General features: G+C 41.4%; 1 protein-coding gene across 2 annotated transcripts in view; it reads left to right on the top strand.

The window, feature by feature from the left end:
• bcas3 (BCAS3 microtubule associated cell migration factor) overlaps nucleotides 1–22339 on the top strand; it is a 321470-nt gene extending 299131 nt beyond the window's left edge. For both annotated transcript variants that reach the window (XM_086260594.1, XM_086260597.1), the window contains one exon: nucleotides 18826–22339. In XM_086260594.1, the coding sequence (XP_086116720.1) occupies nucleotides 18826–18974 (149 nt within the window). In that variant the 3' untranslated portion in view covers nucleotides 18975–22339. The remainder of the gene's footprint in view (nucleotides 1–18825) is intronic.
• The last annotated feature ends 1454 nt before the right edge of the window (nucleotides 22340–23793 follow it).

Below are 23793 nucleotides of genomic sequence, written 5' to 3'. Positions count from 1 at the left end.
AACCTTAAAAATGAATGAGGGTGTACTTTCTCTTTGATATGACTGCGCTATCAAGGCAGGACTACGCAATTTTTGGTTTGGGGGTAAATATAGTAAATAAAGTATTTCTGGCTCCCATCAGCTAAGCATTAAATATATAGCACAACTACACCACATATTAAAATAGCAAAATTGCAAAATGAATATTTTAAAACCAGCCTTTCCGGGTGGATTAAGGTTTTTGTGGCACTTTCTGATAGCAACAAAGCACAAAGAGCCATCAGGTTATCTCACAGTGATCACAAAAGAAGTGCATTTCAGCATCTTTACATTTTTAATGCCTTTTTTATTAAAGACCTATTTGTCAAACTAAGAGAATTAACTGTATCGCCATGAGCCACAGTTTGGAAGCAGCTCCTGCAGGTGAAACCAGAACAACTTGTTCCTCTGGATTTTTGTGCTGTTCGGTCAGTTATTGAAACTTTGCGTGGATCTGTCCTGTCACTCATGGTTTTCACATGGGCTGATCAGAGTCTTGAAGGCAGTCGTGCAGATGTGCTGTTTAGGAAGTGAAGAGATGTCCTTAAACAATCAAACCCAAACTCATTTTTCACCCTCATTAACAGGAAACACCTTTTTATGTTTGTATTACCTCAGGCACGTGTTTGCTGTCCTCTGCTTTTGAGAGTGCAGTGAACAAAGGCTTCTTCCATAATTATTCCAGTAAAAGCCAAATTTATTTGTATCATTTTTAAAGATGAGAGTCGTACTTGTGTTTAAATATTATACTGCCATAAAAAATCCTTTTTAAATTAAATGCTTGTAACTTTAGGAGACAGAGTTTACCTGTATCATCAGTCACAGATGAAGACCCATGAATATGGATGTAAAAATGCCTAAAAACAGCAAATCTAAAGAACACAGCTCTTTCCTGGATTTTCAGTGTATCATATGCATCCGTGGCACCCAGACTCTGGAATAACCTCCTCGTTCATATTCGCACTGCCGAGTCTATCCAGTCTTTTAAATTACGTCTTAAAACTTATTTTTTTACTTTGGCTTTTGATTCTGTCTAGTTGGCTGTTTTAGCTTGTTGCGTTGTTACCTATTGTTTGTTGTCCTCTTCTATTGTTTGTTTTAACTGTCTCGTGTTTTTATTGACTGTGAAGCACTATGGTCAACACTGTTGTTTTTAATATGTGCTATATAAATAAATTTTGATTTGATTTGATATGAAAGTAAATCTTTTCTTCGTTGGTTATTTTGTTGCTGGTGATTGAGAGTGCTGCCTAACACCTCGCCCTGAAATCTCCCATGTTTTTCCTTTAATCAGTTATCCAAAGGTATAGCAGGATGGATCTGGTGCATGTTTGAAGTTTGTTTAATTGTTTTTTAAACATGTTTTTAAACAAGCATGTTTAATTACTGATTTCTTCTGGACCCGCACATACTTGCTCTCACAGAGGGTTTATATGAACTCGGCTTCAGCTCCATCATAAGCTCACTGACTGGCTGTGGTCTGACAACAACCGATAGACATAATTGCATGGGACATCAGTGAGAAGCACTGGTCAGCAGAAGTACAGGAAAAAGCATCGGAGGGCTGAACGTGTCTGCTTTTGGTTTCCTCAAACGAGTCGAACATAATAGTTTAGGTTTTCAACATGCCAGTGTGATTTGTCATGAACTCGAAGTCTTTCTCAATCTGTCCAGAGGGCTGGCTGAATAAATCATGAATCAGACATCCCTACTCAAAATGTTACCCTGACCACCTAGTAAAGTCTGACTGAAACATGGCCAGTCTTTAGTTACCGGCTTTCTGGACGCTTCGATCTAAAGGCAGCTTGCGTCTGTGGTGCATGACAAGCTGTGAATGCAGTCTCAATACGTCACGGACCACACGCACCATTTGGATACTTGACTAACTCAAAACTATTAGTTAATGATTTTGTGACATGCCCAGAGGGCCAAGTTGTCCCCTCGCTTTAACCAAAGAGAGAGAAGAAAGCAGCAGAGAGAGAGAGAGAGCAAATGAGTGCACTCTCTCCCTGAAAGCTACTCAGCCCTGCCGTGACAGACCGAAGGAACAAACGCAGCGAGGAAGAGAGGGGGGAAAAGATGTCAGGGACCAAGTGGAAGAACAGAAAAGGGAATGTGAGGCTAAGGCCAGAGAGTACGGTGCTGAGAGAAGAGACGGAGAGTGTGAAAGCAGAGTGTGGTCATTATAGCTGCCCCTCAGCGCTTCACCCACCTCTCTCTCTCCCTCCCTCTCCACATTGCCAGGCCAAAGTTTGAGCGTAATGTGTGTCGACACAGTGAGACGCTGAAGAATAATTCCTGTATTCAGAGCTACCACTGCCTGCCCCTCCTCCTCTTCATCCTCCTCATCCTCTCTCTCAACTCTACTGACAAGTCAGGCCTGGATATCATTGTATCATTTATCCCAGCCTCGTTTCTGCCACTCTGCCTTGTTTGCCCAGAGGGAAGTGTGAAAAGTGTGCATGTATGTGTGTCTGCATGTGTGAGATACTCAGTGTGTGAATGTAACTGTGTGTATATATGTGTCTGTGTGTGTCAGTGTCACTCTGCGCTTGTGTATATGTTGTGTGGACTGCAAATGGGCTTTTGTGGAGTTTTTGGGAGACTGCACTTAACAGCTCGCTCTGGGGAGACACGCACACACACACACACACTCACACACAGACACACACACACACAGGGCTGTGAGGGCTCACAGAAAAAGAGGGCGAGGGAGAGCATAGTGAGTGAGAGAATTAGGGCGAGAAAGAGGAAGATGGTTAGAGTGGTGGGAAGCGCTTTTTAAAGCCCTGCTCCCGTGTCTGTTTTGGGTTGGTCAGACAACAAGAGGAGCGGGGAAACACTTTGTGCAAAAATGGACTCGTGGCTAAAGGCCATCCACTTCACCCAATCTGCTCCACCACCGTTGGCGGCGGCAGCAGCACGCAGCGAAATACTTGTTGTCGCAGCAGCGTCTGTCGCTCTGCTGACTCGAGCAGTGAACTCGCCGTGATCCGTGACCCGTCACTCAAACTGCACGCAGGCCATTTTCTCCAAACTGTCACTCCAGCTGATACTAGCGACTCTGCTCGCATGATACTGAAGCAGTTTGAAATTTGGGGTAAAGATACCAGACGTGGGCTGAGGTTATCATACTTTGTGTACCGCTGACACATCAGGGGACTACATTATTAACCTGCTGATGATATGTTATATGTTTTAATTATAGCACAAAAACCTGTGGTTCATGTGAATCGGAGCATTAAGTGAACTTGAAATTGTTGTAATCCACGTTCAGTCTATGAATGGTTATGACTTCATGGTTCTTCACTTCAAGACGACCCCATTTCTCACTGTATCCTGATGCATCAGCGCTGAACGAGTGAGAAAACATAAGCTTCCAGCTTTTCACTGTTAAAAGAAGCCTTAGTGCTTCTGTGTATACTGGATTGTCTGACAGCACCTGAGATCTTCTCTCTTCACACTGACACTTAAATCTGTGTTTGAAACCAACTGAGGTGTGAAGAGTTGTAAAAGCAGGATGGATACAAAGATTACGCTCAAGATTTCTTTACTTCTACACATAAATACTTTTGTGCACCATTTATAGGTTTGTGGAATGACTTCATTTATCTGCTTCCTTTGATTAACCATCAAAGACGGAGTCCTTGTGAGCTCAGGAAGGCCACTTCTGAGGGGCGTGTCAGAAGCAGATTTTATTCCATGTGGAAAACACTTTGTTGGACTTCTTAAGATTGTTGGAAGCTACAGGGCTCATTATGTAAACTACTTCAGGATTTTGAGATGTGAAAACATTTTTGAATCTTTAAACGATGTAAGCTTCCTCCCTGGTGTAAAATTAAAAATATTTTTAAACAAAACACACTTTAGAAATTGTTTTTTTTTAAAAATATTATATTACATGTATGACCCAGCAGATCGCATCATATTCATCCTTATAGCACATCATGAAAAATATCAGATTTTTGCAAATACTTGCAAAGTCTGCTAGTATACAGATCAGGTGATGTTTTTGTAACTCATGCACTCAACACAGACCTATGCATACGTTCTGCAGGGATCCCGTAATCCTCAATTTCATGTCGACATGTGCAATCTCTCCTCACATGAGTCTGCATATAGGTATGTATTTGTGTGTTCATTAATAAAATATGGTGGCATGAATAAGTGATAGGATACATAATGGAGAAGCGGCTAAGCTAAGCCAAACGAGGGCGGCTTCTTCGAACACGGGAATTTCCTGTCAACAAAATGTCCAACTGTGGACACGTCTGTTTGCATAAATGCAGAGAGAACAGAGGGAAACGTTGAAAACTGACAAAATAACTTTACAGAAACAGAAAAGGTTGTTTTCAAAATGTGCTTCTTTTTTAGTGTGTGAATGTAACTGTGTACGTGTCTGTGTGTGTCAGTGTCACTCTGCGCTTGTGTATATGTTGTAATCTTGGAAAAATCTTAGAAAAAGAGCAAACAATAAACTGACTTCTACCTAATAAAAATGTCCCTGCAATAAACGAGTAAATGATTGCATTTGTATTTGTACAGTAGTTACATATTATTTAGTGATTGATATATGATAATGAAAACAACCAGTACAGTCTGACTCTTATTCCAGTTACAGCATTTTAAGAGAAAAGAATAACTAGCTGAGCATATGCAGAGGTTGAATACAAACTCTGACTCCCGTTCTACTTCAAGAAACTCTAGAAATCACACGTATCAATGAAGAGAAGTTAATGTAGGAGAAATATGCTCTTTCTTCGTAGCTCCTGTCAGCACTCTCACTGTGGCATTTTAAATCAACGGAAGATTTTCCAGACAGCTGTTGATACAAAGTTACAGTTTGTCAAGCCTAAAAGAAACAAATGCAGGAACTAGTTTTTCAGCATCATATCGAGACAGGATATTTTTGACTTTGTGCTGATAAAAGAAAATGGAATTTACACGAGAGCACAGGTATCCAGACTTTATATCTTTAAAACACGCCTGTAGTTTAACAACCTGATTTGTGTCATCTGGCTTTGTAGATAAATATAACTGAGTATCATCTGCATAGCAGTGGAAATGTATGCAGTGTTTTATAATATTGCACAAGGGAAACTCAAGTAACGTGAAATGATCTGTCCCATCAAAGAGGCTCATGGAAGGCCTTGTGGAGGAAGACTGTATGTTTACATAGATTACATTGTATGAGATAAATATGTTATAAAGCAATGTAGCACATTTCATTTAATCTCAACAGTGTACTCCAGTCTCCGATGTAAAATGTGATAGCAGTAGTAAAGCAAGATAAGTACAGGGATGAGTTCACTATCAGAGGCCATGAGAAGATCGTTAGTAGCCTTCACCGGTGCTGTTTCTGCGCTATGATGAGTCCTAAATCCCGAGTGAAAGTTTGCATATAAGCTGTTTGTTTGGTTGGTGTATACTTACAGCTGAATCAAATTGTGTTATGGTAGCATATAGAAGTTAAGGTCCTAACTAAGGCATTGGATTGCAGAGTTCACACAGGCCCCAGAGGGGAGCTACAGAAATCACTGGATAGTTCAGCTGATACCAACAACTGCACGTCCTATAAACCCTTTTAATAGTTAGAAGACTTGTTGAAGACTAACTGAAGGCATACAAATCTACTGAAACATTCAGTTTTACATTTCTCACTCATGTTCAGGAAATTTAATAACCATTTCTGCTCATATGTGTTCAGTAGACCAGTATTAAGGACATCAGTGCAGCTGTGCAAGCCTGTGCCGTGTGTGTGACGCGGAGAATGAGGTTTGTAGTAAAAAGCCTTTGGAGTGCTCAGAGTAGAAAAGCACTATACAAGTACTAGTATAGCATTTAGTCCTTAAATCACCTAATCACAATTCTTCAAACAGAAGTGGCGTGGTCTGGCATCAGGACGTAGCCTGTTGCCAGCCTATCAGTCCTTGACAGCATCGTTTGCTCGACTGCCATTTCCTCAGATGTTGGATTCTGACGATTTGGATTTCCCTTGAGCCCAAATCCTGGAAACTGCCCACCAGTTCAATAATGGGAGCGTCCACCACTTCTGTTTAGGATCGGGTGGTGATGTTGGAGTACTGGCTTAAACGTGTTAACAAAGAGCCTCTTTTAGCGAGCGAGTTCATCCTCGAGTAAATTCAAGGACCAAAAACTGGACTAAACTTCCCTCTTCAGTCTCCTGCTCCGAGAACTGCTGTAAACCCCGAGTCAGGAATTAAAGGGATGGATTGACATGGACTGTTTCTGTTTTGTGCTGTTGTCCACTGTGAGCGCTTCTTTGAATCTCACCATCTTACACCACTGTTCTTTTGGACATTGTGGGCTTGTTATTATTATTATTGTTGTTAGCAACCACTACAATCTTCCATGAGTGCAGGCTGAAAAGAAAAAGACAAAATCGACCTGGATCCATTCTGCTTACGAGACCTGCCTGTTTCATATCTTTCAAACACTTATTTGCTTTGTACGAAGATTATTTAATAAATATTAATCTGAAATGGCTAACACGTAAAACATTCAGCACTTTATGAAGCACTAACTCCAATGATTCCCAACATTATTCTGTTCTTCTAAGTGCATTAATGGCTTTGTAATGCAAGGAAATAACCTCCTTACTGACACTGACAATGTGAAACAGGATGAGACAGCTTCTACACATTAGCACCTTTTACAGACTTCCACCCCTCAGAGGCTTTTGAAAACACCCATTTCTCCATGAGAGGAGGGAAGGACTGACCGACTCGAACGCAGCCAGAGAAAGAAATGATGCACTGATATCATGTTCTGTCTATACTAATGCAGACGACTGGCTTTCTGTGTGTATTGAGGATCTGTGCAGCCACTTGTCCCAGATGAAAGCCCGTCCATGATTACGCCATATTAAAAAAAATTAGAGCTTAAGTATGAAAAGCATCTGATTCATGCTGATGCTATAGAGATAATGTTATCTCTCTCTTCTACTCGATGTCACTTAAATGCAAACAAAAGCAATACGAGGATGTCTATTTCAGTAATTGGGAAATGAGCCAAAATGATCCCAATGATGAGTGCAATAATCTTCTGTTACGAACTGACAGTAATTTGAGAGGAAGCTTGCACAACATGGTTTGCTCTTCTTTTTCCGAGCCTCTAAATGCCAGTTTTTTCTTTCTATGTTATAACATTTTAAAACCATCCTTGATTTATCCTGATTACAGGGACTACTTTTAGGAAATTATGAATTCCTATTGGACAAGCAGAAATAACTCCAACCCTTTATTGCTTTCAAACACTCTCAAAAACCAGAACTGTGTCCATCGAGTAAATGCACGTCTGACTTTTCATTCTGCCTCTTTGCATTCCTCACACAATGGAAATATGTCTTATGTCAGTTAGTCTGCTTTTGCCTGTCAGTGGCTTAATGACTCAAGAGCTGTCGCTGTTACATTTACCTCATAATACTAAGTTAAGGAAAACAAATTTTCATCTGCGTTTTAAACATCCCAAGTCTCTGTCAGGAGCTTGTTTTTGTTGTTCTTGTCCATAATAAATGTCTTTGTCGCTGGGATGTAGTAAAGGTCGAAATGTTTCAGGGTTTTTGGTCAGACTGTGTTTTGCATTAGTTTGATATTTAAAGTTAATAATCCTTGAAAAGCAGGTTTCTATAAACCTATATGATATTTAAAGAGCAGTAACAACAACTAAACTAGAATGACTAAAAGGTGGTTTTTAAAATTTCCCATATTTACATATTTACTGTTAAAAATAAGACCTTAAAATTTACAGAATTTTAATTGGGCAGGACTTGCTGGTGTAAACAAATGAAGAGAATTAGCATTTTTTAATTAGTTTTTGTGTGTGTGAATACTCTTCCACACACATCACCTGCTCTTTTGTGCAGTTCTTTTTATTTCACTTAAAATCTATTTGTAGAATAGAATACAATAGAACTTTATTACTCCCTTGGGGAGGTCCCCTCAGCAGCTCAACACCACTTCACCTTAAATACAAATAAGAACAAAATATCAGCAGGTATAGAATTTAAAAGGTAATAATTAAAGGAAGTCTGAGGATTAAAGTGTAATACAGTGGAAATGTGTCAGTGTGTTATACACATCAAAAGCAAAATATACCTTTTGTTCTTAAGTCATGGAATTGATACCTGCAAAGCAGAATTAGTATATGACACATAGAACTGGTTGTCAAGTATTTGACTGCACCACTCGCAGCACGTCATTTTTCTGCACATTCGTGAGCGTGCATCCTGCTAGGATGCAGACTTTTGCTGTCCTGACCTACGTGCTCTTGTTCAAAGGCAGCCAAAGTGCCTTACATAAAAACAGTTAAAGGAAACCATAATTCTTAGAGGTGAAATCCTCAGTTAAAAGCTGACCCTTTTCTACCCAAAGTTGATCTTTCTGTGTGTTAAAACTCATAAGTGAAAGATTTAAACACATAGAGGGAACAGCACATGCAATGGAAGCCTGTCTTTGTGTCTCAGCTGCCTGTCAGTGACCCGTGCACCTTTATACAGACCGGCTGAACTCAGCCTGCTGACCCTGTGCTGACTGTGTGTCTGTGTTTGCACAGTATGTTTGTCTCTCAGTGCCAACCTGTACATAAGTACTGGTACTGCACTGGTGTTATGCCTGATGGAACCTTGTTCCTCTTACTGGCTTTGTAGTTTTACATGAGTTTGCTTTCATTTTCTGCTCTTCTGGTTTCACACTTGTTGAGAAAGCATTGCAGAGACCTGGGTGTTTGTCTGTGTGTGGGTTTGCATAAAGGTGTGTTAAATGTCCGTAATACTGCAGTGGTTCCGTTTAGACAGAAGCAGGATAGCACTGACATTTTATTAAAACAGAAAGTGATTCTGTTGTGACTGATGCACAATGTTGTTCCGAGAATCTTGAAGAAGACTCCCTGGTAGTTTGAGCATGTGATGAGGAGGAGGAAATACAATTTACAGTTTCTTCGTTTACTCACAGCATATTTGACCCAACCGAGGAAGCCATGGGTATGATTCTAATGAACAGCATCCACATATGTAGAACTATATATACAGAACAAGTTAAACATACAGATTTTAGCTAGTTGTGTTTGATACTTAGAGGTAGGATCTACTTTAACAGTTAAAAGCCGGTCAGAGCAGCACGCTCCGTTTTGCGTAACTATTTTTAAATCCCTGTAGAACGGGAACCGCGTAAGCTAGCGCAATAATTTTTTTTGCATATGAAACCGGAGGAGTTGTACTTACATCTGATGCCATCAGCTTGTCCTCGGTCACGGTTTCCTTCCACATAAAGCTTTGCAAAAATTGCATAAAAAGCTCTTGCAGGAACAAAAACATAATATTCCAGAAACACGCTTTGCCGATCTGATCAGCTGCTCGTAACACTTCCCACATTGAAACAGACGTCAGCGCGAACGATCGCATGTCCGCCATTACCTGCCCAAAACCGGAAGTGACGTCATTTTCACGGAAAATGTCGTTTTTTACTTGTAGGCCTTAAAAGCCTATACTGGTCATGTTTGACTTTTCTGAATAGTTTCTGGGATGCTTAGAACTCGAATTGCACTGCTGGAAATAGTTTATTTTGATGCACATACTGTTTTCTTTGCAAATTTGCATCATAGAATTGTTTTTCGTTTTTCCTGCAGTATATAAAAATTGGTGTATCTCAAAAATAAAACTATGAAGACACTCAAAATAAATTTCCTGTTGTTGTAAACTATTTTTTGCAACTTTTTTGTATTTAAAGATTTGAGGGATAAGCCTCTTAAATTTCTCCAAGTAGAAATACATGTAAAAAACAAAACAAAAACGATTTTCAATTTTTTTGTAGTTTATTGCACTTTTTTGCAATTTATGTAGTTACTATGCACTTAATGCATACATATTATTAAAATTTTGGCTGTAATGGTTGTATTGATGTATAGCAACTTGAAGTGCTCCCAAAAATGGCTCCACAGCATGTAAAAATATAAAGTAAGCTCTGGCGGACTTGGTTCTATGGTAGTTTTAAAGGGTTAAGGAATATTTTTAGTTGTGAAGCTGAAAACTGTTTCGGGATGCGTGCTGAATGCTTTGATTTATTTCTTTGTATTACAAAAATGCAATCCTGAATAGTGATGCAGTAAGTATGTCATTAATTCTAAATGGAAACTGGAGCTATAGCAAGAAAAGACACAAATACAGTAAATGTAACAATAATAGGAATAAAGTATAACTATGTATAACTATGGATCTTATAATTGTCTCGCCCTATGACAGCTGGGATCGACTCCAGCCCCATTACGACTCTGAACTGGTCCCCCACCACACATGCAGACACACACACAGTGTACAGCTTTATCTGTCTCTTATTTTGGCATGCTCACATATTTGATGTGATGATAAGCGACAGCCTCTTGACGATGTGCTGTCTGTCAGTTTTCTCAGTGGGCACCAACACCGGCTACCTCTTTCAGCTGAGACCAGCCCTCCTGTCCAAAACCACTGACAGAGGTCTCCCAACAAGCTTGTCAAACCATATGTGTGCAACTATGTCTGCGTGTTCACGTTGGGATATTTCAGCGGGCTACAGTGGACGATCTGTTCCTTACCATAGGCAGTTTGCTTATGAAGTGCTTACACAAGTAGAACTCTTTGAATGTCCTTATGTCGATGTAGCTACTGTTAGATTAAAGTGCCTACGTGAGGCTTGGGTGGTTTTTAAAATGCACAGAAATGACAATTTCCACAAACGTCTTCACGTGCGAGACAGATGACCGAACGCTTCTGGAGGGATGAACAGCTTTTTTCACAAAATACATTTTCTTAGTTGATGTTCTGTTGATGATGATCAAGGATAAGAAAGGAATATAATGCATCATTTTAATACCCAATAGATCTTTCAGTGAGCATCTGATTTGGTTATATTTATCAGCACATTTATTCCAGGTGTTCCCTCTGTGCTTTATATTTGTATTCTGTGATTGTGTGCACCAGCGGGCAGATGAAGCAAATAACAGCCCCTTCTCATACTCATGTTCGCCGTGCGTATGTGTAAACCTAACTGACAATGCCCAGCGTGTCATGGCCAAACAAACAGCGAAGCATGTGAGGAGCTTCAGTATCTGCTCACACTCGCCCAAAAAGTGGCACATCATTAATTTGTAAAACGTTACTGGAGAATGTGCCGAAGCAAATCTGATCCAGGATCGCTCCCACTAACAAGGATGTGAAGCTAACCTGGTGATTTATCTTGGTGCCATATACAACAGGGCACCTTAAAGTCTTGGTGTCTTAATGAGCTGGAGCTGGAGTGGAACAGGTCAGAAACATATTTAGTTATTTATCGCTGAAGGCAACCCTCTGTGTGTGGAATTACCTCAAACACCATGGATCAAATATGTTGCTTCATCAAGAAATGCTGGTACTAAACTCGACCGATTCAAAGAGCTGATTCAGATTCGAAGAACCCGAACTGTGGAGAAAATAAGAAACTTTGTAGCATGTCATAATTTTCCCCAAGCCACATATATGTCATTAAATTCAGAAAATACAAATGTGTTTTAACCTGCAGTTTAGTTCAGCACAACTAACTGCGTGCTGGGCATACTGCTGTTACATTACTCACTTGAGAGACCAGTCTGGGTCTGTTTGCTGTGTTTTGATCCATATCTAAGTGCAGCAGCCGGCCTATAAAAGCATTTCCATCCAGTGTCCAGTGGCGTGGCGGCTGTCGGTCTGCTCTGGGTAAGTAGCTAGTCAAAGGCTGGGTCACCACTAGGTTTTCATTAGAGCCCTAATTCAAAGCGGCCCACATAGAGTGTCAGGAGTGTCCCTGACTGTTGTTGGCACTCCTTATAACACACCCTAATGAGCAGCTGCTGGGAAACTTGTGGTTAGCTGCATATATGGAGCTGCTGGGTCAGAGAAGACGGAGAGAAAGTCTCTGCTCAAAGGCCTGAATTAGCCCCATGAATCACTTTCCTTTGCATTTGCTTCTTAATCACACTACCTGTTGAGTATCATGATTGATGGGGCTGCGGTTTATCCCGCGGAGTTTGAGCATGTGGCCGTCGTCCGTTCTCAGAGGACAGCTTGGTAACATGCGAGCTGGACACTGTTAGTGTGCTGTTAAATGTATTTTAAGCATCTTTTTGCCTCTGTAATTAGTCAGGAGAGATGTAGGTGTATGAATCCAGGCCTGCAGCATTAACCTGTTTTTACACCAACTGGCCAGTATACATAAAAATAAATTCACTGCGCTTGATCCAGGCAGCACGTGGCTTCAGCTGCACATGCCATCTCTGCTGATATACTGTACGTGGCATGTGTGTCTCCAGCCGCATTAATGTGTGATGTCCTTTACACGGGAGCGTGTGTTAAGCCCGGCTTTTCACAGCGCATCAGGATGATCTCCGGTAGATTTTAATGAGCTTTCCCACTAATGTGGGTTCAGTCTTCCAACTGGACAGCTTTCTAAGGATCGTGCACAGCAAGGATTCATACAGGGATTTTAAATGTTTTTATATGTGCAGCTCATTATTATTAGTCGCATTTTCACATATACTGTCAGTGTGCTATGATATGCCAGTACTATAGATGATGAACGTGGGCGTCTGATTCTGAATATTCTGACCCCTGTAGCCGTTTCCAAAGGCCTGATGGCGTTTGCGTTTATCTTCACATTGTGTTGTTCTGGAGACTGAAAGAATTTGCTTGATAGAACATTTTTTGGTCACTCTAAAAAGTTAAAGCACAGAAGTAGACTGCGCCCAGCGCCAGTGCCTGTTTCAGGGTCGAGCCCCTACGCTCTGCCGATGGGGATAAGGGCAGCTCCATGTAAGGTCACACTCATCGCCACATAATTAAGGTGGTTTTATTTATGGGTAGGATAAATAACAACAAGGTTTGGAACATTCTCGCTTTTCTCTGATGGAAAAATAATTTAAAGGTAGTTGCGTTTGCTATGAAATGCTTGTAGTAAGACCTAGAAGCATTAGATTTTGGAAAATGCGTCTGTCCAGTGTGAATTATTTGTAGCAACAATTCCTAAATTGTTGCTCCTAAAATAAACTAATTGAATCCAAACTTATAAATGTGGTGTTTCCTCGGCATAGGACACAAAACAGGTGCTCTGCATTATTGTGTGGTTAATAAACGTGTATTAGGGACACTCAGTTTAGAAGGATCTCATAAATGATTTGTTTTATAACAGCACTTGTGGCTGAGCCTTCACATGAACATAAAAAGTGTGTGGAGGTGAAAGTGCACAGAGAAGGTACAGAGAGTAGAATCACTGCTGTGAGAGAATGCACCGAGGTCAGCGGAGGATGGCCAGCAGGCTGCTTCAAGCTGCCGGGGAGGCAGTAGTAACTGAAGTAACTAATGGTCACAACCAAGATATGTAGAGGAGCATCTCTGAATGCACAACACGTTGAAGACCACATCAGGTACCACTCCTGTCTGCTAAGAACAGGAAATTGACAGCTCACCCAAACTGGAAAAATGTTGCCTTGTCTGGTGAGTCTTAAATGTGTTTGGACATTCAAAAATCATCCTGCCTCATATCTGCAGTGATGATTGTGTGTATATGGGCCGGGATCTGTGAGGAATGTTTCCAGCAGCTTGTTGAATCTATTCCATGATGAATTAAGGCACTTCTGAAGGTAACAGTGAATCCAAGCCAGTTCTGGCAAGATGCACCTAATAAAGAGTCTTTTGTTCACTGACAGTATGAAATCACCATTACAAGCTAGCACTAACCCGACTTTGCTCCATAATGATGACATGAAGTAATTTTCACATAGGTTTCACACAGTTAGCATATGCACATGTGTATAAGTGTGTGTGTGACACTGTTGGGGGTTGGAATGTGACGTGAGAGCACTAATCAGAGGCAGCTGCAGCTAATGGTGAGATTAAAGTTAAAACACAAAAACAATCAGCTAGGATAAGTATACTATGGCTATGGGTTACTGCCCCCATCCCAGCCTCCCAGGGGGAAAGAGGGATGGATGGATAGAAGGATGGATGAGACTCTACCCAGTCTGGCTGGCACAGAGCCTCTGATTAAAAGCTCCTTTGTATTCTCTTTGATCCCCTCCTCTCAGTGGTGTGTCTCATCTCACCATAACAGGCACATGACACACACTGACACACTGCCAGTCGGGGCCTCAGGAAGTGCTCTGTACATGCAGTTGTGTTCGTGAGGACATTTCTCCTTCACAGTACATAAGAGCACGGACAAAGGCAGAAAATGACACGCGTGTTAGTTGGTCATGTTGGGAAACTGAAAACTTATTCTTCATTTCCAGTTAATACTTGTACAGCTGCTGTTATTGTGTATATATTTATTTATATTTAGATTTCTTCATACATTCTTATATAGTTCTATATTGTGTATTGTGTATTTTGTTGTACAGTTATTTTATTTTCAACTTTAATTTATATATTTTATCTTATTCCTTCCCAGTTAAATTTACCCTTCATTCTAATTTGTGTTGTACAGTTATTTCATTTTTAACCTTAATTTATATTTTATTCCTTCCTAGTTAAATTTACCCTTTTTAATTTTTCATATTTATTTCCTATCTTATTCATAGCCTTTTCCTTTTTTGTTTTCTTTAGGTCACGAGCAGTTGTCCAAGCATTTCACTACATATCGTACTGTGTATGACTGTGTACGTGACAAATAAAATTTGAATTTGAATTTGAACTTACAGAGTTCTTGACGTTGGGGTAACTGATTAACGTAAACTCTTCAAAGTCCACAGTCTGGATCTTTTTTGCCAATTTCAGCAGATGGTGTTTAATTTCCATGGAGATAATTGTATCCTGGCAATAACAACATTGTACTCAAATACATCTGACAGGGAAAGTAGCACGAGCGGTCAACTGAAAAGACGGGTTTCAAACCTGCAGATTAGTCAGACTTATACAAAGGTGACCAGCAAAATAAAGGTGTGTGTTGTACTTGATGTAGCTGCTATCCCAAACAGCAGAGGTGAGCCGCTAAATTTAACTAATACCAGCTAAATAGTAAAAAACTAGAAAATCCCATTAACTTGTAGAGGAAGTGATGTGCAAGTGTGAAAAGATGTGAGGACTTTTCACAACCGCTAAAATATTTGTGTGCTGAGAGAGCAGATTTAGTCTGTGTGAATAAAAATGAAAGTCTGCATGTGTTTGTGTGAGAGTGTAAGAGGATTAGGCCTGTTCACAGCCGAGGGTTTCGGACCGTTCCCTCTGTACGGCTGATGAGGCATTAACTTGCTGCTGTTTTGTTATGTGTCTGTCGGATTGTGTTGAGGACAAATTTCCAAAAAGTACTACATTTTCCTCCTTTAACACTGCCGAGAACCCCCATCCCCGCACTCATCCAACTCCAGCCTGGAAAACCTCCACGTTATCCCCAACTGTGGCATACGCTTCTGCTTTACTGACTGCTTTTTCATATCCATGTTTTGAGTTAACATTTTCTTTCGAAGACTGGCCCCCGATGTCATCCTGAGCATGGCTTCAGTCCCAGGAGCCTTACAGTCATCATTTGTGCCTACGTGGTTTAGATTCCACATGAGCTGAGTTTTCTTGGTTAAGAAGATTTAGTTTTTCTCACCTCCAGTGGTTAAACTACTATCTCAGAGCTTTCTTCTTCTCAGGATGATCCTGCTGTAACCCAAGAATCCCATCTGCTGCGCGCTTTCAAATATTTTGCATTGAAAGTGACATTTTTATAGATAAGCCGCTATGATCAGCCACTCTTTAAAAGCCTATACCAGTCAAACCTCGTGGTAGTTTCCGTTTCTTCACTGGCCTCACTCCAGAGCAGCTTTATCTACACATCACATCAGACAAAACCACCTTGTAAATAATCATATTACTTTACCTTGTGACATCAGTCCCAGAGGAAAAGATCCCCGACGTTAGAGCGCTCGGGGATTGTGTTGGGGGCGTGAGGGGTTAAGACTTGTTGAATAGCTGGTGGGCGTCACACAATGAGGTGGATTAGGCAGCACTAGAAAAGGCCTTTAGGGCTTTACTGGGGTGTTCAGCAGCTTACATCGCCTTCAATAACACTGCAGCACAGATCCAGCTGGGTAACTGAGGCTAGCCTGTAGGGTAAGAGCCTGGAAGTATTGATCAGCAGTGTGGAAAGAATGGAGGAAAAATAAAATTAGCAGAGCTTTTTGGATTTACAGGAAGAATTAAACTATGGAAATGCTGGTAGGGTGAAAAAATAAAAGTAAACTGTGATGTATGCTGCGATATTGTGCGTTCATGTGTCAGACAGAAAGTGTGTATTAAAAGGAGATTGGCCTTTTAAACCAATATCAATGTAACCATCCCAGCGTCACCAGTTTCTCCTCTTAAAATCTTAAAATCTTAACTTCAGTGTTATTGGCACTGCAGTGCTGATGTCTCGGTGAATGCAGCGCCGTTTTCCCAGATACTAATTAAATCACCAGTACCATGTTATCTGAACCCAGAACAGTGTAAACCAGCAGTTCTCATCTCTGCCTGGAATTACTGCAGCATTTCTGCCCAGCGTTGGGAAATTAAAGAGGAAGGGGTTGGGAGAGGCTGGGATCTCGCCACAGTGTGGCACATTGCATGTTAGCTGGGATAATAACAGTTGCGGTTTGTCTTAGGTTTCCTGAGCTAAAGTAAGAAGCTTCCACTTCCTGCAAAGCCACCATGACAAAGACAGCATCCACATTAGCTCCTGAACATCTGCAGGACACAGGGACACATTAAACTGTGGTTTCATGTCACTGCGCTATGAATTTGAACTCAGTCTTAAGCAAATTAGGATTTTTGTTCATCCCGAGGTCAGTAGCGTTTTCTGCAGTTAGTTTCAAACGGCTGGAGGATTCGGAGCGTTACGTTCTGGCCCAGGAAAAAACTCGGAGTGACAACAGTTTCAGATCACAGCAGCGCCTATAAACAGCTGTATTTACCTTTATTTTCACTCTGGTTGAGAACATTGTGTCACTAACACAAGAATGACCGAAACACATCTCGTACCTACCAGCACTCCTTTCTGTTCATACTGAAGGCCATTCTGGAGAGGACTCGGAGTTTGAAAGTGTCAACATGTCTGTTACAGTTAGAATAACAAGTCACTGCACAGGAGTAAAGAAGCAATAATTTACTAAACCAAAAGAATAGTTATTAAATATAACGCTTTGCAGTTTGATCCTCGTTGAGTCGTCGAGTCCTTCTTTCTCTTGCCAATGTGATGTTTCGTGTCGCTGAGTGTCTGTCGGATGAGAACATTTGATCGTCTCTAGTCTACAGCCTGAGCCGTGAGCATGCGCACGTCTCCTGTAAATGCATTATCAAATCCTGCTCTCGGTTTGTCGATGCTCCGTCGCAGATGCGCAGTGCAGTGTGTTTGCAGGGCGGCGACCGGTGTCAGCAGAGCATCCGGGAAGCAACAGCAGATTAAACGCAGCTAGAAGCCTGATGGATGTCACTGCACACTGCATGCATCGCAGTCTTAATACTGCGTTGCCGCTTTTGCGCACGCCATCCCATCCACATATCTATGGATATGTTTTACAGCATTTAATAACAGTAATAAGTTCCTTATGGAGGGATTTTTACCAAAGTAGCTCGGTCATTCCACAGTGAAGGACGCTGAAGGGCTGGGAGGGGGGCAGCCATGCGACATGTCAGAAATATGCCCTGTGTCACCCAGAGAGTTGAGTCCCAGAATAACTGATGTCCACTCATACTGTGGGTTATTCCCACAGATGTGGATTTCATCTGTCTGACACAAAAGCAGGTTCGTAGTGGTCTCATGAGTAATCGCGGTGGAGCAATAAGAAGGGAAACTCCTGGAACCTCTGTGCTGCCTGAAAATCCCTTTTTGACTCTGTAAAGTGAAGCTGTTGAAGTCCAATGTTTCGTGCTGTTACACTCACATCTGCTCTAATGTTTAGACTTGATCGTGTATGTTATTGTGTCTTGCTAAAATACTTTGAAAATAATTAGAAGTAGATTTTGTAATATTATGATACAATCCATAGACCACCAACCAAAGTACCTCCATCTGCTGAGCAGACACGGTACGAACTCACAATGTGTTTGATGTGTGAATTTAGCCCTCAGTCAGCCATCATTTAGCATGTTGGTCATCAACAATGTGAGAATTCCCGATGTAGATTATCAAAACATTTTCTTTTAAGGGAAAACTCTCAGTGCTTGCCCTGAAATGTTGGTAATAATCCCATTAAACATGAAAACTTGATGGAAGCCCAACTACAAGAACTACAGTAGGTTAAAGTTGAACCACGACAGTAGCCTGTGCTCTGTGGCGGGAGCATTCAGAAAGATTGATAAGGGCCGTTTAGCTTGTGCAGTCATAAAAGGGAAAATTAAATATGCAAAGAAGCGATATGTTTGTGATACACCGGTGGAATTAAAAAGGTGTTTTCCTGTTGCTTCATAACTGCAAATGCAATCAACGTTTTGAGTAAACAGCGTCCTATAGCCGGGGTGTGGCGATGCCGTCAGGAGGGTTTTCACTTGGACACAAATGAAGCAGCGTGAACGCTCTTCCTCAGGACCTGAGCAGCATCTCAGCCCAGCTTAGTGAAGTCTTGTCACTTGACATTTTTCAGTAAAAACGTTCTCTGAGATGCTGTCGGTAGATTTTATTTACTCATTCTCAGCTGGTGTATTCCTGAAAGAGGGCTGCACCTCCGGTGGTTCTGAATAAACCACAAGGAGACTGAGGCGGCACACGAAGGTCTAGTTATTGATTAGCCAGTTTGTCTGCTGGCTCTAACTCTACGTTCTCTCGTTCTGTCTCACTGTCCCCGCAGAGCTGCAGAGGGAGGGAAGCATCGAGACCCTCAGCAACAGCTCAGGTTCCACCAGCGGCAGCATCCCACGCAACTTCGAGGGCTACCGCTCGCCGCTGCCCACCAACGAGAGCCAGCCGCTCAGCCTCTTCCCCACCAACTTCCCCTAGGACACCTCGTCGCTGGCATCCGTCCCACCCTGCTCTGCCTGCCCGTCCACCATCGTACACTCACGCACCGATGCGGTGTATTGAGTCCAAATCAAAAGATTTGTGTTTCTATGGTCAGCATGCGTTTTGTTTTTTGTTTCGTTTCTTCTCGTCTCAGACGGCTGCTCGCCAATCAGCTGCGGCCGCCACTGGTCATTCATTTCTGGGGTTGAATTTTCAAGCTGCTGAAAATTGTGCCAATTTCCACTCAATTCAAATCTGATCATTTTAATTCCCAAATCATTCCAAAAACACTGATTTGCTGTTTACCCTCGAATTGTGCTCATGTCTGGGTGGAAACACCTGGACTCGTTTATTGCAGACTTTTGGAAACTTGTTCATTTAAAGGGTAGCAGCTGTTTTGAGCAGCTGCTTAGAAGGAAGCTAAATAAAGAACAGATAAAATACAGTTTAATATTTTGATATGTCTGCTGTCAGGGAGAAACGTCCACTATTTTCAACATTAGAGCGTAACCCTGCTCGTTACCTCGTTGCTTCGTCGCCTGCTGCTCGCTCAGCTGCCGTCGTTCTCAGTGTGTGTTTTTGAAGGTTAGGTGCGCCCATTGTCTGAATGAAGCGTAGGAGACGGGAGTGCTGACAGAGGAAAAAAAGGAAATGTTTATTCCAGGCAGCGACGTGCGGGAGCTCCTTCTCCCCGTGTAAGAGCGTCGCTGCCTCCCGCTCAGTGTTTTAGATTAAATTTGCTCCTTTCATGCCTTTGATTTTCATGTAATCATATTTGACAAAGGGTGCAGTAACAAGATGACACTATTACTGCTTTGCTGGAGTAATTCAGATGTTTACAGTGTAATCGAGATGTTTCTGAAATCATTTGGATATATTCCCCACTCCGCCTTTCCAGATAGTAAATTTTAATTGAGCACAGTAACGGAGGCTTGTGTAGTCGTCACGCCGAATTTTGTACATTAACAACTTTTGACCAAAATCTTTTTCCTATTCAAGATCTTTCAAATCTATATTTTCCTGTTTTTTTTCTTTGCCTGCAGAAATAAAGAGTTTGTCTGACAGTTTGTTCAAAGTGAAAATAACTGCACTGTTAACGTCTCCCAAGAAAATGCTCGAAATGTCATTTGCAGTGCTACATGTGGACTGCCTGCATGTCCGATGTGCTTTCTCAGACACTGAATGGACAGTAAAAAAAAGAAAAACATCATTATTATTCTTGTTGTTGGATTTGTGAAACATTGACTTCTTTCCCTGCGTTCATGCAAGAAAAAAAAAACAAAGTGAAGAAAATGAAACCGTCTTTTGTCCTCACTCTGATTGCTCCTAATGTTCCCATTTCAACCACAGCGGTGACCATCAGCGCACAGTACCACTGCTAATTAGTGCCATATTTTTTTAACAGGCAGTAAAGGGTGGTTAAAGGACGCTTTATGGGCAACTCGTGCTCTTTGTTCTGAGAGAGAAGTGAGAGTTTGTTTCTCTGTTAATCAGCAAAACTTCTAATTCTAAAAACAAACCTGAGGACAGTTAAACTGAATGACATTAGATTAACAGTGTGTGCTTCATGTGCCACGATTGATCTCATTCCCAACACCGTGAGCTGCAGTGGAAGCTTCCCAGCCTTGAAGAGAAAAGACGCGTAACCATCAACAGCTCGTACCGTACGCTCGTGTATATTTCAAAAGGAAAATGGCTACAGCACGAGTTCGTGAGCAGACTGAATGGATAAATGTGAACCTTTGTGTGTTTGTTTAGGCTGATGTGCAAGATTCCATTACGAACAAAGCTGGGAGGATGTGCCACTTCACCAGAGGAACTTCAGCATTATGCAACATAAACTGAAAAGACACAGCAGTTTGCAAATGAAAGTCATTTTATTTTATCATGTTTTTGCAAACACTTTACATTATGAAATATCTTCAGAGGTGCACATTTTAATACAGAGGAAGTGTCCGTCACCACCACAGACACATGTGAAGTGTAACAAAAGTTCCACACGCACCAAAATCCCTAAAATGTTTTAAATGTAAACAATTATTGATTTCTAACAAGTGGGCAGTGACGTGGGAGTGCAAGGAAAGAAATTCTGAATCACTGAACTTGAGCAGCTCTGTTTACATGAACTCAGAGGAACATGTGTGCTGTTACTGAGCTCCTAAATCTGCTCCCTCATTTCAGTCAGTGAAGATGACACAGTTGGCTCCCTGACATATAAACTGCTCAAACTTTGAAATTTCTTGATTCTGACCAGAGCTCCTGCTTGGAAATGTGTGATTAGAGAAGAAAACTTGTGAATATTCAGCAGGACTGTGACAGTATTAACTAATCGGGTCAGCAGCCGGCAGCAGAATATAAGAAGAGTCCTGCAGGTTTTTGGTGAGATCAGTGTCCAGCTCCACTGAACAGTTTCCCAGAATCATCCCGGCATCGTTATGGTCATCAGAGATGTTGTTAGTTTGTTATTCTTTAGGCCAAGTGCCAACAATTGATGCGGTTGCACAACTGTGCACCACTTTCCATTTAGGGTTATCAATAAACTTGCTTGTTGCCAGCTGCAGTTCAAAATATAATTTTCAGAATAAAGAGCAAGAGGTCTGCTGGCCTTCTCTGAAGTGTGCAATGTTCCTCGCAGCTCACAGTTTCACTCTTGGAGGAAGGCCTGTTACACAGCGAGTGTGCGCAGTAACAAGCTCCCTTCTAGGCAAAGCATTGGGCCGCGAGTTCTGTTGCTACTCAGCAGCTTTTCCCAAGTTTGTGTTGCGCACAAGGCAAATTAGATTTGAACCCATGACCGTCTCTCTGCTTGAGTTTTTACCACCACGAACTCCCAGCTGGCTTCAGCATTTCACTTCAGCTACAAACCAACACAGTGCTGTTCTTTCGTGTATGGCTGTGCAGTTGGAGAGTGTAAATTGGCTCCCGACGGTGACTCTAAATTACAAATCAACTGTTCGGGAATTCAGTATTGGCGTGGATTCTACGTCCTCAATAAAAACGAACTCGACTAGTTTTTTAAACGATACACACTGAATTTTGCGTTAAGACGGGACTTAAAGAGACGTGGATTCAAAACACACATGCATGCAGAGCTGTAGAGAGGGCTGTAAACGCACATTCTGCAGAGTATTATTTTTATTTCTTTTCTAAATATGTTTTTGGAGACATTCAGTAAGCGCTCCATTTAGCTGCACAGGGTTGAAAAAAAGTGCGCGGTGGACTGAGCAGAGGAAGACTCCGCTCACACTGAAACATCCAGGCTGTGCTTTAGGGACGAAAATGAGATGTTTTTATGTTTAAAGTTTCGTTCTTGTTTTTTCTTTTTTTGTTCTTATTTTGACTGAATTCCGTGATGTTAAAAATACACCGGAGCTGTTTCCGAAGTATTGTGGAGAAAACAGGCTTCTGATTTTAACTAGTGTGCAACAAGTGATTAATTCAGGCCCATCAAACCATATGTTAGAACCCTGATGCTGAACAGCGCAGCTGTGTGAAACCTCGTTTTCTGGCTTAGATCTAATAATTTCTGTCAGCTGGATAAATATTAGAAAATTCAAATGAAGCAACGCTGAAATGAAACTGTGTGAAAAGTCTGGACTCGGTGTTCCTGCGGGCTCCTGTCGTGCCACCCTTTGAGACCAGCGTCACGCTGTGACAGCGTCACTGCGGGACCGCAGGAGGGACAGCAGTGCCATCCATTCAGAACTTTTCAGGTTCGTTTCATTCAGACCGAGTCATTCATATGCAGTGCGTGTGATCAGACGTGACGTGTCTCTGTTGCGTAATTCGATCTTTCAAGAGGTTAAAAAAAAACGATATTTCGGATATCTGTCGTTCAGGCGTGATTTTAATTTACTGCAGCTTCGCTGTTTCTGTCGCGTTTTAAGTGATTTTCAGGCTGTTTTAACGTTTTCATTCTCCAGGTGTTTTCATAAGAATCGAAATAAGAATAAAGCGTATTTGTTTAAACTTCCCTGCCCTGGGTGAGAGGTTTTCTGTGGGCTATTTAGTGGATGTCCTGATGTTTTGCGGTACCGGGTTCCTGAAAGCAGAGGCCTGCAGGTACAGCCTCTCCTCTTCCTCCGCTCCTCTGCTGCTGATCCTTAATATGATTCAATGTTCCCGGCGCTGCAGCTGCTAATTTAATCTCTCCATGCTGTCAACACATCTGCAAAACACACAAAAGATTATTTTGCTGTTTAAAAAATGCTCCTCGATTTAGATGAAATGGTAATAAATGCTGTCAGCTGGATGATGTTAAATACCCGAATGTTTGCTGATTAGGATGAATTTAGACCTGCTGTTCCGAACCACAAGCATGCACATAAACAGAGTGGAATCTCCTTCTTGGATTTATTTGGTAAAACTGCGCGCAAAAAAGAGACTTTATTGTAGTTTTTAAAAACAAAAATACAAATATAAGTTGAGCGATTGTTTGCTCGATGTGCCAAACAAATGTTTGTTTGTTTGTTTGTTTGATTTAAAAAACTACAAATAATACATGGAACTTCCTAAATGTTTAGATTTGAGCGGATGAATCTAATAATAATACAATAAGCTTAAAGAAAAAAAACATAAATGTGGATTTTGCAGTCACCTTGTTTGTCGGAAAGATTCGTAAAACATCAAATGCAGGTTTAAGAGGATCGCTGTAAATAAGGATGAACTTGCTTTGACAAACATTTGTGCGCATGCACGAGTACAGTAAAAATAATTTGTGTCCGTTCGGGTTCAATCCAGAAGAATCCAGCCAGCAGAGCTAATTATTGGGCCTCGGGGTAACACTGTGTACCTTTCAAGGATAACGTGCAGACAT

The sequence above is a fragment of the Aulonocara sp. 'chitande type north' Nkhata Bay genome, linkage group LG14, assembly GCF_057382095.1.
Source record: "Aulonocara sp. 'chitande type north' Nkhata Bay isolate Kocher_YH1m ecotype deep benthic linkage group LG14, A_spYH_male_GT1.1, whole genome shotgun sequence".
Taxonomy (NCBI): domain Eukaryota; kingdom Metazoa; phylum Chordata; class Actinopteri; order Cichliformes; family Cichlidae; genus Aulonocara; species Aulonocara sp. 'chitande type north' Nkhata Bay.
This window is presented reverse-complemented; position numbering and strand designations above follow the sequence as displayed.